The 15,415-nt window shown below is 45.1% G+C and overlaps 1 protein-coding gene across 6 annotated transcripts in view; it reads left to right on the top strand.

Moving 5' to 3' along the window:
* The window catches only part of ITPR1 (inositol 1,4,5-trisphosphate receptor type 1), a 320,647-nt gene that overhangs the window by 267,951 nt on the left and 37,281 nt on the right, over window positions 1-15,415 (top strand). For all 6 annotated transcript variants that reach the window (XM_082412032.1, XM_082412033.1, XM_082412035.1 and 3 more), the window contains 3 exons: window positions 4,299-4,421; window positions 9,831-10,006; window positions 14,481-14,645. In XM_082412032.1, the coding sequence (XP_082268158.1) occupies window positions 4,299-4,421; window positions 9,831-10,006; window positions 14,481-14,645 (464 nt within the window). The remainder of the gene's footprint in view (window positions 1-4,298; window positions 4,422-9,830; window positions 10,007-14,480; window positions 14,646-15,415) is intronic.

A 15,415-nucleotide genomic window follows, 5' to 3' on the forward strand; every position in this document is an offset into this window, starting at 1 on the left:
CCACCTGCTCGGAAGATGCCGGTCTTCCCCCTTTTATGGGGTAGCTCGGATTTTAGACCCTAGTGTCATTTTATAGGCAGTGGAATCATTTACCGCTTGAGATGCGTCATTGGTCACCAGCGAGTCCCGTGGCGGAGCCCAGCCAGGCGGGCTGCAATGACTCATCTAAAATACTTTCATAGGGCCGTCCTGGAGGGCTTCTCCGCGCCCGGTTTTCATTAGGGTTTTAACGTGATCCTGCAGTACCGCCAGTATGCTAGGCACCAACTGTTAGGACCAGCTTAGAGAGGATGGTGCTTTATTCCTGTCTGTTAGTCAGGAGCCAGGATTTTTATTTGAAACCCTGGATTCCAGCTGCAGTTGTGATCACTGGGGCTCCTGCTGCGGTGAGGGGAAGCTGGGCTAGAGGTCAGTTTCTGGACGCTTTTGTCCTCTTCCGCCCGTGCCAGCCTGGACCGGCACAGACCAGCCTCCTTTACTGCTTCCACTGCACTGCTTTGCTCCCTGCCTCCCCAGATTCGGTTGGTGTCAGAGGGGCTTGTGCAAGCAGGCTGGCCAGGAGACGCTGTTCTCACCTCACCCCCACTCCATTCTCCCTGATCTCTAAGGGGCACCTCATCGTCCGGCACCTTAAAGCATTATCGTATGTTTTGCTGAGCCAACCCATTCCTCACCCAGCCCCATGCTTGGTGTCTGGACCACCTTTAGCAGAACAGCGTGCGTGTCCTCCTTGGTGTGGCCCTCAGAAGACCTAGGGGACAAGTTGCCCCACTGTCTGTGTGTCCTCGTAGCCACTGCGGGCTTGATCTGAGCTCCTCCAGCTCAAGCGTCGTGAGTAGTGTTGAATGTCTACACAGCACCATGCTTGGGCAGTAGGATAAAAAAGATACCCAGAAAGGTGGACATAGACCCCATCCGTTGTGTACTCTTGTGTTTTCAGCTCTTCCGTTAAATAGAAGGGAACTTCCTCTTATTTGTTGATTTTGCTCTTCACTGAAATAGTCCATAATTCCAACTTTAGGGGATGATCCTGAATTCGTGTATCCAAACCTCCAAAATAGTTATTAAAATGGTGATTTCACCCTTACCAATGTATGGGTCTACTAAGTACTAAGACTGGTCAGATATATTCATTCTCTCAGAATTGTGTTATCAAATTGGTATACAAAATAGGCTCTCCAGTGGGGCTTATGAACTGAAAGGAAGGTTTTTCACCTTTTATGATGAGGTGAGATACCTTGTCATCCCTGAGATGTCATCAGCCTGGCATAATAGGAAGACCTCAGCCCCAAGAGGTGGGAGATCTGAATTCCATGCTCCTTCCGCCACCCCCTGAGTCTGTGGCTCTGGGCAGATGACTTAACTTCTTCTAGGCCCTCACCTATAAAGTGGGGAATTAGGACTACCTGATTGTTTGATTGATCGCAGAGTGGCCATCTCATCATTCCAAGATTTATGTTGCATTGTAGCTAATACCTTCTCTTACTTAGTATGTCTTTGTTTCAAAAACAGTTTTTGTTTCAGTGAAGCTTAAACACAGCTATGGCTGTCAACTGAGAGATTTTAATTGGCTTCATAGCTTTCTGCTGGTAAGAGAAAAATTGAAAGTAATAACTGAATTAAACATGATTTGCATATTTAGGAAGGGGAGAAATGTACTCAGAAGTGCAATTAAAATGAAATATATTTTCCTCTCTATGTAGCTTACTTCTCTTCTAATAAATCTGCAGAAAAGATTTCTCTGGCTTATTCCTGAAGCTCCTCTTCCTTTTCCTGAAAGTATCACAGAGAATCATCTGTGCTTTGGAGAATCTGTAGCTAGGGCTCAGGTACACAGTAAGGTGTGTCTGAGACTCGGATTGCTTCATCTTTTCTTCTGCAAGTATTAAGATACTCAGGTCCTGTGCTCTCTTGAAACCCTCTTCCCTGCTCTCCTGAAAACACACACACACACACACACACACACACACACACACACACACACCCATTCTGTGCATTCACATCCTCTGTCCACTGTGCCTCTCTGACATCTTCTCCTGAAGATCCTGGCCCCAGTGACGAGAAAACTCTGGGCTAAGAAAACTAGAAGATAGTGAAAGGAAATTGAGGCAGAGTTGCATATGCTGACACTTTGTTATGTGGTATTACGTGGAGTTTACCCTCATGGTTATGACACTCATCAGAGTAGAGTGGGAAATTCTCTTGCTATATGCACATGGAGTCCAAGTCCTCAAGCAAGCCCCAGTTCCTTAAAAGCAAACAAACAAACAAACTAGGGAAGAGGGTTACCAGGAGATGCCCCAGGTGCAGTTATTTAAATCGCCCTGCCCATCTGGGGTCATGGTACCCTGTCTTCTTGCACCTGCGTAGATACCCAATTGACTTGAAGGACGGAATGTTTGTTCATATTCAGAATGACACCACAATTTAAGTACAATGTTAGCCTTATAAAAGTAAGATTTGTGAACTGTCTGCCATAGTTGAAGACCATCATACAGCAGCTACTCTCACACTTAGTATTGAGAGCTCCTCTGAAGAGAATTCTGGCTTACCCATCACTGAGCCCTGCCATCTCCTGCCTTTTTGTCTTTTAACTTCTCAAGAGCCTGTTACACATACACTGATGTGAGGCGGATTTTGTAAATTCCCGCGAAACCATCACTCAGCTTCAACAGTTTTCAGCCCTTTGCCATCCTTGCCATGTGTCTCTTCTGTGCTCTCTGGAGTTTTCATATTCAGATCAGAAATGGGCTTCAGTCCCAGAAGAAACACCAATAGCCATTGTCTCCAGAGCGGGTGATTTCTCATCTTAAATTTGCTTTGGCAATTAACTTATGAAAAAGTCATTCATTAACTATAGGTGGGACTGATTCCTGGTCAGCTCCTCCATTGAATGGTGACGTGAGCCGCTTAACTTTGTCCCTGTCACTGAGCCCAGCGGGTCTCTGAGCTGGGGAATGAGATCTCCATGCCTTTCGTCCTCTGCTGGGCCTCAGTTTCCCTCATCTATAAAATGAGATCTTTTAAACTAGATGATGCTTATAGCTCTAAAACTCTACAGTTTGGAAACATGGCCTGTTACCAAGTACAAACATGAGAGGAACAGTTATTAAATTATCCAGGGCTCTGTGTAATTCTGCCATAACTTTATTTTGGATAGAAGTTTCCAAAGGCTTGGCTACTGCTATAGGCATCGTTCGAGAGTCACTGGATTTGTCACTGGCTGCTGTCCTAAAGTTAAATGATGACTTCATTGGGAAAGAGACATAACACTCTAGAGATCCATTTTCACATACTCCACACTTCTCTTCTCTTTGGAGGAGCATCATGTTGAATGAGACTGTCTTTTGGAAACTTTGCCTGTGGCATGGAGATGGAAATGATTCCTGCCATATCTGTTTTTGAGCATCGTCCTGAGCGTAAGGCACCACTGAAGAGTTCAGAGGAAAAGGAAGCACCAGTGCACACAATGTGGTCACCGGCTTGTTCTCCTAATGCTGAGATGCAGCCAGTGTGGTATCACCTGTCGGTAACAACGGATTAAGATGGCAGCACTGCCTAAAGGGTCTCTCGCCCTCTGTGAGGGCTTTGGTGCCGCATCCTTTCTCTACCGTAGCCTTTGGAAATGGGAGCCCCGCTTCTGACCGTCCAGGCAGAACTCCCGCTTCTGGTTCCTCTGCCCCCGCCCCCAAGAGTGATCACCAGACTTCAGGAAAATGGCAGATGACCTGGTGTTGGGAAAGGGATCATTATCTGGCTTTCAGTCACCAGTGAGCTGGTGAAGAATTTCGAGCAAGGGGAGAGTGTGGAAGAGGTAATGTTGTTCCTAGCCTGGGGCCCAGCTGGGCCAACTCTGAATGCTGTGTCCCCCAAGCGCCCCCCACTTCTCAAAGTCTCATTGAATTTTCGGGTCTCCTTAGGCATCTCATCCAGTCCCAGCGCCCCAGGGGGAACTGAGGACGTGGTGCATGAACCCTCCATAACCCCCAAGATTCCATAACTGATGGTGTTGACAGGGGCTTGCAGGGTTTTTAGGTGCTCCAACTTTTCCCCTTTCTTCTCCTCCTTATCCCCCAATGCATCTTTTGTTCCAGTAAGTACTCCAAACAGAAACAAACCCAATCTGGTGTCGTTCTGAGCCTATGAGTCACCTTCAAAACAAACGATCGTTTTTACTGTTGTGGTAAAAACTGGGAACAAGAGTGGACTTGTCGGGGCGGAGCGGGAGGGCCGTGTGGCTCCCCAGCGCTCTGGCTTGCAGTCTTGAACCTCACGGGGCTCTGTCCTTGTTTCCACAGCCCAGCCCGTTCTGTACTGGTGTGCCCGCAACATGTCTTTCTGGAGCAGCATTTCATTCAACCTGGCTGTCCTGATGAATCTGCTTGTGGCATTTTTCTACCCATTTAAAGGAGTCCGAGGAGGTACCACCCATATCTTTAATTTCAAGGGAAATTCCAGAAGCAGCAGGAAGGCTGTGACTTGCATCTTAAACGTGATCCCTGGAAGTACTGGTGCAAGTTATGGGACCCCAGTTACCCATTTTCAGACAAAATGAGAGTGTAGCTTTTACCACGGGTTTATTTTTAACTCTAACTTGAAATAATATAAATTGTATGTCCATATTTATTTACCAGGAAAGAAAGAGAAGAAGCTGGATACGGTATTAAAACTGTAAGAGTTCATCTCAGTCAGCCTCCTTGTTTTGTATGTTAGGAAACTATTTGTCAGAGAAGCTGAGAGATTTAGCCAAAGTCACACAGCCAGTTAGCGACCGAGCTAACCCTAGCACGTAGGTATTTTGATGCTCAGTCCAGTAGATTTTTTTTTTTCCCATGCCATACTTGTGAAATTGATTTCAGACTAAAGAATTTGTAAGAAATCTCTGGAATTTTTTTTTTTTTTTTTTTTTGGACAAGAGGTAGGGTGAGGCAGGGCTTGAGTGACTGCAGACTGCACATCAGCCTTGGCTGTTTAGTCTCTTAAGAGCTACCTGCCATTATTCACATAATGAAACATGCTGTCCATGGTCTGGATGGATTTCCCCCACCACTGTCTCCTTCCACTCATCTGTATGCAATTCTGCACATTTTGCTGAGAAAAGGCAAACCGTTCAGGAGGGGCACTTTTCTGTTTGGGGCTCCTTGGTTTGCTTAACAGCTCTCTGGAGACATTTACGCCTGTGGGGTTCTGGGGGTTGGCGGAAGCTCCTCTTCTGTCAAACATCTACGGCCTACTTTTCTGACACCTGCTACAGCCTCCTGGGAGGCCTACTTTTCAGCTCAATTTCTCATCAGAGCTTTTTGGCAGATCACCTCCCATATATATGTCACAACCTGCCGGGAGCCACCTTGTGCGAAACATAATGGGATGAAGAGCCCAAAAGTAAGACCCAAAAAAAAAAAAAAACAGAAACAGTGCAGAGGTAAATTCCAGGCTCAGCTCTGGATTTAATAATGCAGATGTCATAAACGTAATGGAAGTAAATTTAAGGTCAGATTTGAAAGTGGTCATATGTTCTATGATGTGTCTAACTTACTCATTTGAGGCGTTAGCTTTTCTGTTTGGCCTGAAGCTATGTTGAAGGCTCCATTTAAGTGATTTTTTTTCCCCCAAAAAGCAGTACTTAAACACAAGCCCAAGGGGCATTTTCCTTTAAAATGCAATATCAGGAATCATAAGTGTCCTTGGCTGCAAAGTTGGGCAGGTTCACAGGGCTGCAGGGTGTTCCCCCTGGGGGGTGTCTGCCTTCACCAGGCTGCCAGTCAGCAGAGGTAAGAGTGCAAAGTGGTCAACCAGGGGCTTAGGTGGAGGGGACAGAGCCCAGGCCTCTTTTCACCTCTGGGGAGCTGTTGTGCACATCACAGCAGATTCTTCAGCTGTTACTTTGGATGTGTTTTCATTTTACCCTCCACTTCTTTAAAAATATTTAAAATTGATTTTTTTAATATATCTTGGCCATTTCCTTCACTGGTCACTTGTGGCAGTTTTGAGGCCAGTGCTGGGGACAGTTCATTGACACCTCTCTCCTCTTCAATGATAAGCCTCATCCAGTGGAACAGCTAGATTTACAAAGTCCAGATTTCGTGTCTAGGCCTGGCTCTGCCACTCACCTGCCACGTGACTCTGGGCGAGCCACTTCAATTAGTTCTCCTTATCCTCTCTGTTAAGAGGTGCTTAAATTGAGCCAGTAGTTGTGAAACCTAGGTGTGGATTTGGAAATTCCTGTAGAGGTCAGGAGAAGATAGTTGCTGACCTAGTCAGGATCTCTGGAGCATCCTGTTTCTTGCCCATCTAAGTTCAAGAACTACTGGATGCGATGTTTCTTAAAGGTCCTTCCAACTTTACAGTGGTGGCACTCCAGGTGGCATCAACCCTGGCTGATCTGTAGAAGTCCAGGCTTTCTGTTTTGGCAGCATTGGCTTTAGAACTTCATGCAGATAGACTCAACAGAAAACGTAATTAGATGTCCTTGGAGAGAGCAAGGTTGATCCAACCTAAGGAAGCCCTTTCCATTATGCAGTGACTGAGATCACCTCAATCACATCCACTCACTCAGAGGGATTTATTTTTTTCTTTTGGAAGATGTGTCGGGGGCATCTTCTATACTCACTGTTGACCATCTTCAAGAGGAGGGTTGTGTTAGCCCTGTCTAGAAACAAAATCTGATTGGTTACCTGAAAGTATTTCTTTGAGAGCAATATTTGTGCTCATTGAATCCTGAAACCAGGATTTCCAAAATGTCCCTCTTGCAGGTGTGTAATGACCTTGCTATGTGTGCCGATGTGGCTCTGCGACTTCCAGGGCTTGTGGCTGCCAAGGACACTGTGGCCTTAAAAGCTCCTTTTTAGAAGTATCGTTTTCCCCCTTTATTTCAGAACTGATGAGTCACAGAGTCTTTGAAAAGCATGAAAATTGGGCATCTTCAGATTTCATACTGAATTTGTAAACATGGCATGATGATTAATGCACATAAAGTGCTACTTTTTAAACTTTCTTGCTGTTGAAATTTTCAAATATATACACAAGTAGAAAGAACAGTATAATAAACTGCCATATACCCATAAGCCCAGCTTTAACAATTACCAACATTTTGCCAGTTTTGTTTCATTTGTACTCCTACTGTATTTTCTGCAAGATTTTAAAGAAGTCTAGACATCTTGTCGTTTTGCCCATAGATATTTCACTGTGCATCCCTAACTTCTAAGAATATTTTAAAATGTGTATAATCACCATACCATTATCATATCTAACAAAACTAACAGTAAATCATGTCATAGCCTGTCCATATTCATGTTTCTCCAGTTGTCTCAAAGAAGTCTTTCTATAATTGTTTCTTTGGAATCTAGCATTAATTTTCACCTCTGTTTTTATAGTGGGAAGACAGCAGGTTTTTATATTGTCCCCTTCAGGATTTGAGCACATGTGTTGTACTGGTCACATTTATTACACTGAGCTCTTAAGAGCAGTTTAAGATGATAATCAAGCGCTTAAGAAAATGAAAGGCAAGCCACAGGCTGGGAGAGAATACTTACAAATCATACATCAGACAAAAGGCTTATATCCAGACTGTATAAAGATCTCTTACAACTCAACAATAAAAAGATTACCCAATTAAAACAGTGGGCAGAAGATATGATCAGTTACTTCACACAAAAAAAGACATATGAATGGCCAAGAAGCACATAAAAAGATATTCAACATCAGTAGTTATTAGAGAAATGCAAATGAAAACCACCATGGCATGTTACTAGAAACCTACTAGAATGGCTAAAATTAGAAAAACTAAGCATACCAAGTATTGGTGACAATGTGGAGCAAGTGGAACTCCCATATATTACTGATGGGAAGGGAAAATGGTACCATCAGTTTGGAAAACAGTATGGTTAGGTCTTCTAAAGTTAAGCATGTACTTAGGATCCCAAAATCTACTTCCATGTTTTTGTCCAAGAGAAGTGAGAACATACACCCACCCCAAGATTTGTACTTGGTCGTTTCCAGTAGCGTTATTTGTAGCAACTCCAAACTGGAAACAACCCAAATATCCATTAATTGTTAAGTGGATAAATCAATGGTGGTATGTTCATATTACGGAATACTACTCAGCAATAGAAAGAATAAACTATGAATATACACAATAACCTGAATGGATCTTAAAAATTTTGTTAAGTGAAAGAATTAAAAAGACTACCTACAAATATGATTATTTTTCCCATTTCATGAAATTCTGGAAAATGCAAAGCTACAGTGGTAGAAAGCAGGTCCATATTTGCCTAGCATTGGAGATGGGGGAAGGCGTCAGTTGCACAGGGCACAAGGAAACCTCTTAGGGTGATAAAGTTGTTTATATCTTGATTGTGTTGGCAGTTACATGAGGTCATATGACTGTATACACTGCCAGAAGTCATCGAAGTGTGCACTTAAAACGGATGGATTTTTTTTTTTTTTTTTTTAATGATAGTTAAGGACCGTTCCTCCAGGGGCGTATATACTCCTGGTATATGCTGTGTCACCTTAGGCAAGATACGTAACCCAAGATTCCATTTCCTCTGGAGTAAAATGGAGATGATAACAGCAACCTCACAGGGTGATCAAGAGGGTTAAATAAATGATAATCAGCGTAAATGGCTTAATACAATATCTAACAATTGTTAAATGCACAGCAAGGGATGCCTAGGCCCCAATATGCACTTCTTCCTGAATTTCTGAGAAGCTTCTGCCTCTTGGTGCCCATTCCTAATCAGGTTTACCTTTGAAGGATATCCAAAGGGAAGAGGTAGGTGGCTGGGGTTAGGGGGACAGTTTTCAGAGAGAAAGTGAGTCTCAGCAGGTGTGGACGAAATGAACTAGGGCAGCCAGCAGGCTCGTGGAAGAGCTGGAACCTGCCAGGGCGCCTCTTTCCCGGGCGGTGCTTCAATCCCAGCAGTTCTGGAGAATTGAAACTCCTTTATATAAGTGGCCTTAATCATGTAGTGCTGCTTGTTTACATCTGAAGGAAACTCAAAATGTGACAGCATTTGAAATAGGGGTGTTTTTTTTTTTAATGAGTGTTTTACAGAACCTTATTTTTAGCCCTGTTGGCTCATGTTATATAACCAAGCCGTCTCGTGGGACACTCTAAATAGAACTTGCAATAGCAAGAGATGACAAAAACTGGTATAAGCTCTTTGACTACAAGGATAATCTAATTGTAGGATGATGCTAATGATAAGGAAGTTGCCTTCCTCCTTGCCTTGAAGAAATCTGATGCAGGCAGGGGACCTGCAATTTTCCTTAGCATACTTTTAATAGAAACTAGAAGTTTATTCTTCCAGCTCACCGCCCCTAAGAGTGAAGTGTGACACATGTATGAGTTTTGCTTATGGAACAAACTCATTTGATGGGTGCCTACTGGGTGCCCAGTGCTTCCCTTGGGGAATTTGGAGTCTGGTGGGGATGGGGTTTAGGGAGGGGGCAGTGACCGCTAGAGAACAGTGTCCCATAGGGATGACCAGGGGTACAAGAATCAGAGAAGGAAGGAGCACCTGGCATGTTTTGTGAGGAGGAAGGGCGTGGAGGAGACTTCCTAGAAGAGGTGACACCTAAGCTAAGACTTAACATGAATGGGAAAGGGAGAGAATTTCCCAGGTAGAAGGAACACGTATCCGTAGAAGGCTTGCAGGTAAGAAAACATGGATGTGATGGGTTATATCTGGGGCAGAGAACTGGACGTGAGGGTTGGGACATACAAGGCCAGAGAGGTGGTTGAAGAAAATGACGTTAAACCTGTTTTGGTCTTTCACCTGTACCCGGTGAAAGCTCTGATCTCTGAGAGCCCTGCTTTGTCCTTCCAGGAACCCTGGAGCCACACTGGTCAGGGCTGCTGTGGACAGCCATGCTCATATCTCTGGCCATTGTCATTGCCCTCCCCAAGCCCCACGGCATCCGGGCCTTAATCGCTTCCACAATTCTCCGGTTGATATTTTCGGTCGGGTTACAACCCACGTTGTTTCTTCTGGGAGCTTTCAACGTAAGTATGAATACCTTCATCGCCACAGTTTTGTTTACATACAAGTAGGAATGCCTTCCATCCTCCCCAGAATCTTGGCCTGTGCTTCCAGCGCAGAAAAATATTATCTGGGTCAACTCTTAAAATAGCAGAAGCAAAGGAGAGCTGCAGGTGGCCGTCTCCCTCTTCCCCTTCTCACAGGACGGTGAACCTCTTAACGTACTCTCCGGGCACCAACAGTCTCATTTTCAGGGAATATTCCTCTCAGAATTAGGCAGACAAAGGGAGAGAAGTTGAGGTCTGGGTTAGTTTTGCCAATCAGGTCAAAGGTGTGCTAGGACGAGAGATTTTAGCCAGTAAGTCAAATGACCGAATGTTAACACAACACCCACTTCTGGTGAGGACCGCAGAGAAGCAAGAGGAACTGTTGACAGAGATGGAGCTGGTGGAGAGGTAAGAAGAAAATCAAGGAGAGTTACCTCAAAGTCAGTAGTGACATTTGGAAATGCTATTTCACCGCTGTGGACGGGTAGGTGCCAACTCCATCTGTGGAATTCCTAGGAAATGGACACAACTGATATAAAGCCATAAATTGGAGAGGTTTCCTGGTGAAAAAAAGGAACGAATTGGGACATGTGGGGATCTAAAACTGCCTTCCAGAGGTTTCTGCCCTGAGTGTATAAGGAAGCTAAGGTCACTGTTCAAAAATGGAAGTGATATTGCAAAAAAGGTGAATCCAGTAATTGAGGGCAATCATAAATGTCCCCAAATGGCTGTTCAGATGGCAGCGGCAGCAAGGGCGCTAGGGGAGAAGGAGGACAGGGCTGAAGTCTTGTCTTAAAGAATGGAGACAGTGGGGCCACGAAGCAGGGATTGAGAGGAGTGTCTTCCCCATAGGCCACAGCAGCGAGGGGAGCCCAGACCTTCTCAGGAGACGACCAGCCGTGGAGTTTCGCCTCCTCTGTGGCTCACGTACTGACGTGTAGGGCCTGATCCTGTACAAGGAACCTGGGCCCTGAATTTCAGGAAGACGCACTGGGCCTTCATCCTCCAGGTCCGCGTGTTCCAAGTTGATAAATCTTAGGTGAAAAGAGCGTTCCTTGGTCAAATCAATGTGCGAAATGCTGGGTTAAGCAACATGAAAAGTTTTTCACGGCAGCATTTCTGAGAGTTTAACATGCTGATACGGGTTATGAATCTGTAAGAAAGGGACACCGGGTATTCGTGTTTCCCGAACTTCTTTGCCCACATTTTCTGTAAAGTATCACTTGGAATGAGTGTTGTATAGAATATAGGTTGGGAAATTCTATTCCCAATAGTGGGAAATGATTCAGGGTTTTTGAGCAATTCAGTGGTTGAGAAAATTCCCTTGGTAGTGGCATGAATATACACGGATTTGAGCACGGGGGGGGGGGGGGGTGGGGGACCACTTAGGGCCTCTAGCAGGGCTTTTGATTACATGTGACAAGCCTGCGTCTTGGTCATAACGGAGAAGAAGGAAGGTACAGATGTCAGAGCTTCAGAGGGAACAGTGACACATGGTGGGCGTAGGGTCTGAGCCTTAAGCCTGAAAGCAGTGCAGGGCTTGGTCTGGGTCCTTTTCTCCAGGCAAAGAAGGTAGTACTGTCTTGACTGGGTGATGAAGGAGGCAAGTGTAACTCCAAATTTTTAGTCACGGGAGGCTGGGAGAAGAATGATGCCTCCAGCTAAAACGAAGTCATGCAAGACCTGGTTTTCAGGGTGAAAATAGACCAAAATTGTTGGCTCACTGGGCTTGAGGTAACAAGACAAGCTATTAATGTTGGGCCCGATGTTTGGAAATGCATGACCAGAGTGACAGAGCCACATCAGCATTGAAGCAGGAAATGCAGGCTTCACCTGCAGTGAGAGGAAGCTTTTCAAGAAAGAAATACAGGAGAAACAAATTAAAAAAAGGAAAAAACACTCAGTATTTCAGAGGTTGTCTTCTGCGAGTTAATTCTTTTGTTTCTCTGGCCTTTGGTCATTCCATAGTTTTCTCTTTAACGTAAATCAGTTGGGGGGAAGACTCCATTTGGATAATTAATGACCATTCATAATACCATTAGCTGGGGGGGAAAAAGCTGAAACAGTAAACAATTATTTAGAGGGGATAAAAAAAGAGAAACGTTCACATGGAGCAATGGGAGAAGAAATAGCAGCTGTGGGCAACACCGCGAAGGAATGTTGGAGATCTGAGAGCTGGGGAAGCAGCCCAGGGTGGTATCCTGGCAGCCACGTGCAGGGAGCGTGGTGAGAAGGGTGCTGCAGGAGCTGGGGTTGGGTGCTAGGAGTGGACAGGGCAAGACGGCTGTGTGTGCCCTGGAGAATCGCTGGGGACGTGGGGAGAGCCGCTGCAGTAGAGAGCTGGGACCAAAAGCCACACCTGACACTAACCAAAGCGGGGTCCGTAGGAAGTGGGGACAGCGGACGAAGACCATGAATAGGAGACAGTTGCTGGTGACGCGACAGAGAAGATGGGGGCAGAAGTTAAAGGGCAGAGTGGACTCAGGTGAAGTGGATTGCTCTGTTGTGAATACCGCAGGTGCCTGGGCTTGTGTGAGGTCCTGGAATGTCGACCAGAGCGTGACCTTTTTTTTTTTTTTTTCTTCCTCTCTGAAACCCCAGCAACACAGTTCTTTCGGAATGAATGATGCTTTCTCCCCCTAAAAAGGATCCTACACTGGCAAAGGTTAGAATATTAGAAGAAAAAGACCTGGTGGATTGAAAGGTTAGCCTGTCTGAGAAAGCCGAACCTTCTCCGTGGGTGTTGGCTTCCCCCCTTATCTGATTGCCGAGAAGCTCGCTTGCACTGACCCACCAGATTAACTGGCACCGCTTCCCCAGCACCTGTGGCCAAGCTAGCTCGGGTAGCAGGAGATGGTTTTACCAAGTGCAGCCGAAGCGCATTCTCTCCACCTTTCTCCTGATTCAGGTTTTTCTAGCAGCATGTTGCTATAGGCAGACTTCAGGCATGGGGTTTCTCTCAAAAGTGGGACTCTGTTATACAGTAGGTCAGCCTTCAGTTGCAGGGGTCAGAAAACCTAATCCACGCTAATATAAGCAAAGGAGAAAATGTGCCTGAGAATCTAGCGCCTGGCTTCAGGTGTAGCTGAATTCAGGAGGCTAGACAGTAGCGTCAGGGCTCAGTTCCTCTCTTTTGGTTCTGCGCTGGTGGTACCCTTGGGCTCCATGGTAATGCAGGATGGATGCCAGCAGCCTCAGAGCTCACTTTCTGTCAGGTCCGAGGTCAGGGGTAAAGAACAAAGTTGTCTTACGCTGCAGTCCCAGGAAAGATCTCAGTGGTGTCATTGACTCCATTTGGTCACGTGCCTATCCGTGAACCAGTTGTTGCCAGGGGATTGCCATAATTCCGACTGGCCAGGATGGAGCCCCACCCAGACCTCAAGGACCGATACATGGGAAGGGATGGAGGCCTAGAGGAAAAATAGAAGTTATTCCCAACCCAAGAAGGGCCAAACGTTGGTACTTTACGAGGTCCCAGTGTGGCTCCTTCTGGGGGATAAGAGTAGTCTTCTTGGAGAGTGCGGGGGATCTGATAGTATAGGTTGGGAGGGAGACTTACCTTTATTCTTTATACTCTTCTATGCTATTGGAAAAAAATGCTATTACTTTTACCATGTATATATGACTATTTCAATGAAATACGAGTTTATGAAAAGGAAGAAATCAGGAAAATCACATTTCTTTGCTTATTAATAAGGTTACATACTTTTCATATATTGTTTTTTAACTTTTTATTGAGATGTAATTGACATATAATATTGTATTAGTTTTAGGTGTACAACATTTTGATTTGATATGTATATGAATTACAAAATGAATATCACAATAAATTTAACTTTCATCACCAAAAAAAAAAAGAAGTTATTCCCAGAAAGGGGGGCAGGGGAATAGAACTCATCCTGAAGTCACTTACTTTCCCCTGCCCACCCCAAGAGAATTCTCATTTTCCCTGTAAAATTAGGAGCAATGGGTGACAAGAAGTGGCTGCTTCTCATTAAATTGCAACCCTCTAATGCCTAGAACGTAACAGAAAGTTAGAAAACACTTTTAATCATGCTGATCACAGGGTTCGTGGATTGAGGTGACTTCTGTGTTTGACTAACTCATGTAAGGATGTTAGAAATGATTCATATCTCATCTTGAAAATCATAATTTCAGTATGTGTTAATTTTGTTTTTGTCACTTACAAATGCCACTTGATTAGTGTTGCACATGAAGTTATTTGACTGTCACATTAACTTGCAATATGCCTGAAAAGCAAAGTAATGAAATGACTTTGATCCGCAGAACAGTTCTCGGCGCCTTCGATGGGCCCTGGGTGCAAAAGGAAGCTTTTGTTTGGGCACAGGCGCCGAGAGACGCTTGGGGGCAAACTGCCCTCGGCTCTTGTGAAGAGTCTCGAGTTCGCCATGGTCCGTGCTTATCTGACTGTTGCTGTCATTGTTGTCAGGTCTGCAATAAAATCATCTTTCTGATGAGCTTTGTGGGCAACTGTGGAACATTCACCAGAGGCTACCGAGCCATGGTTCTGGATGTTGAGTTCCTTTATCATTTGCTGTATCTGCTGATCTGCGCCATGGGGCTCTTCGTCCATGAATTCTTCTACAGTTTGCTGGTGAGTTGCTGGTGTTGAAAGATGTTACACGTGGGCAGCTAGGAGAGCATCCTCTGTCCTTCCTTCCCTCACAGACCCCTCCTTTTCATGGTGACTGGTGTGCCTGGTCTAACGAGGTCCTAGCCCGCGCTGTACGCAGCGTTTGGGGCATCTGGAGAGGAAAGCTACCCAGGGAGCAGGTCGGCTCTCAGGAGCCCAGGAGGTGCACGATCACACTGCGTGATCACGATGACAGATGATGCCCACCATCTAGATCAGGAGGTGTTGCCTCCATGTGCACCTTTGTTTGTCTTATTTCTTGGCCTCAGCCAGCACTTACAAGAAGAATGTTTTTGTGACTGTCACCTTCTGACAGTTCTCATGGGATCCATTGTCCAGTGAAAACATGTAGTGCCAACAAGAGCAGGAGCTATTTTCAAAGACCCAAGACCCACGACAGTGAGCCTGATAGATGTATTGATCCAGGAGGCCTTTTCAGCAGAAGTTGTGTTCCAGTCTGAGCCGAGTGCTTAAATGTCTTGATTTTCCACTGTTTTCCTCCTGAGCAGGTTTTTAAATGACAGACCTCTATCTGCTTATTCTCCTGTCATTACAGGGAATCTTGACCTGTAGAGTTGTAGATAAAAAACCACTTCATTGTACCTATGTCAAATGACAGGAAGCGTAAAATTGACCTTTCTGCGAACAAAACCGTCCATAAAGGGAATAGAAGAAGTATTAGAATGTTTCTGATGATTAAAAAATGATCAAGGCCTAAGTGTTGACTTAAG

Source organism: Balaenoptera physalus, assembly GCF_965194825.1.
Source record: "Balaenoptera physalus genome assembly, chromosome: 11".
Taxonomy (NCBI): Eukaryota; Metazoa; Chordata; class Mammalia; order Artiodactyla; family Balaenopteridae; genus Balaenoptera; species Balaenoptera physalus.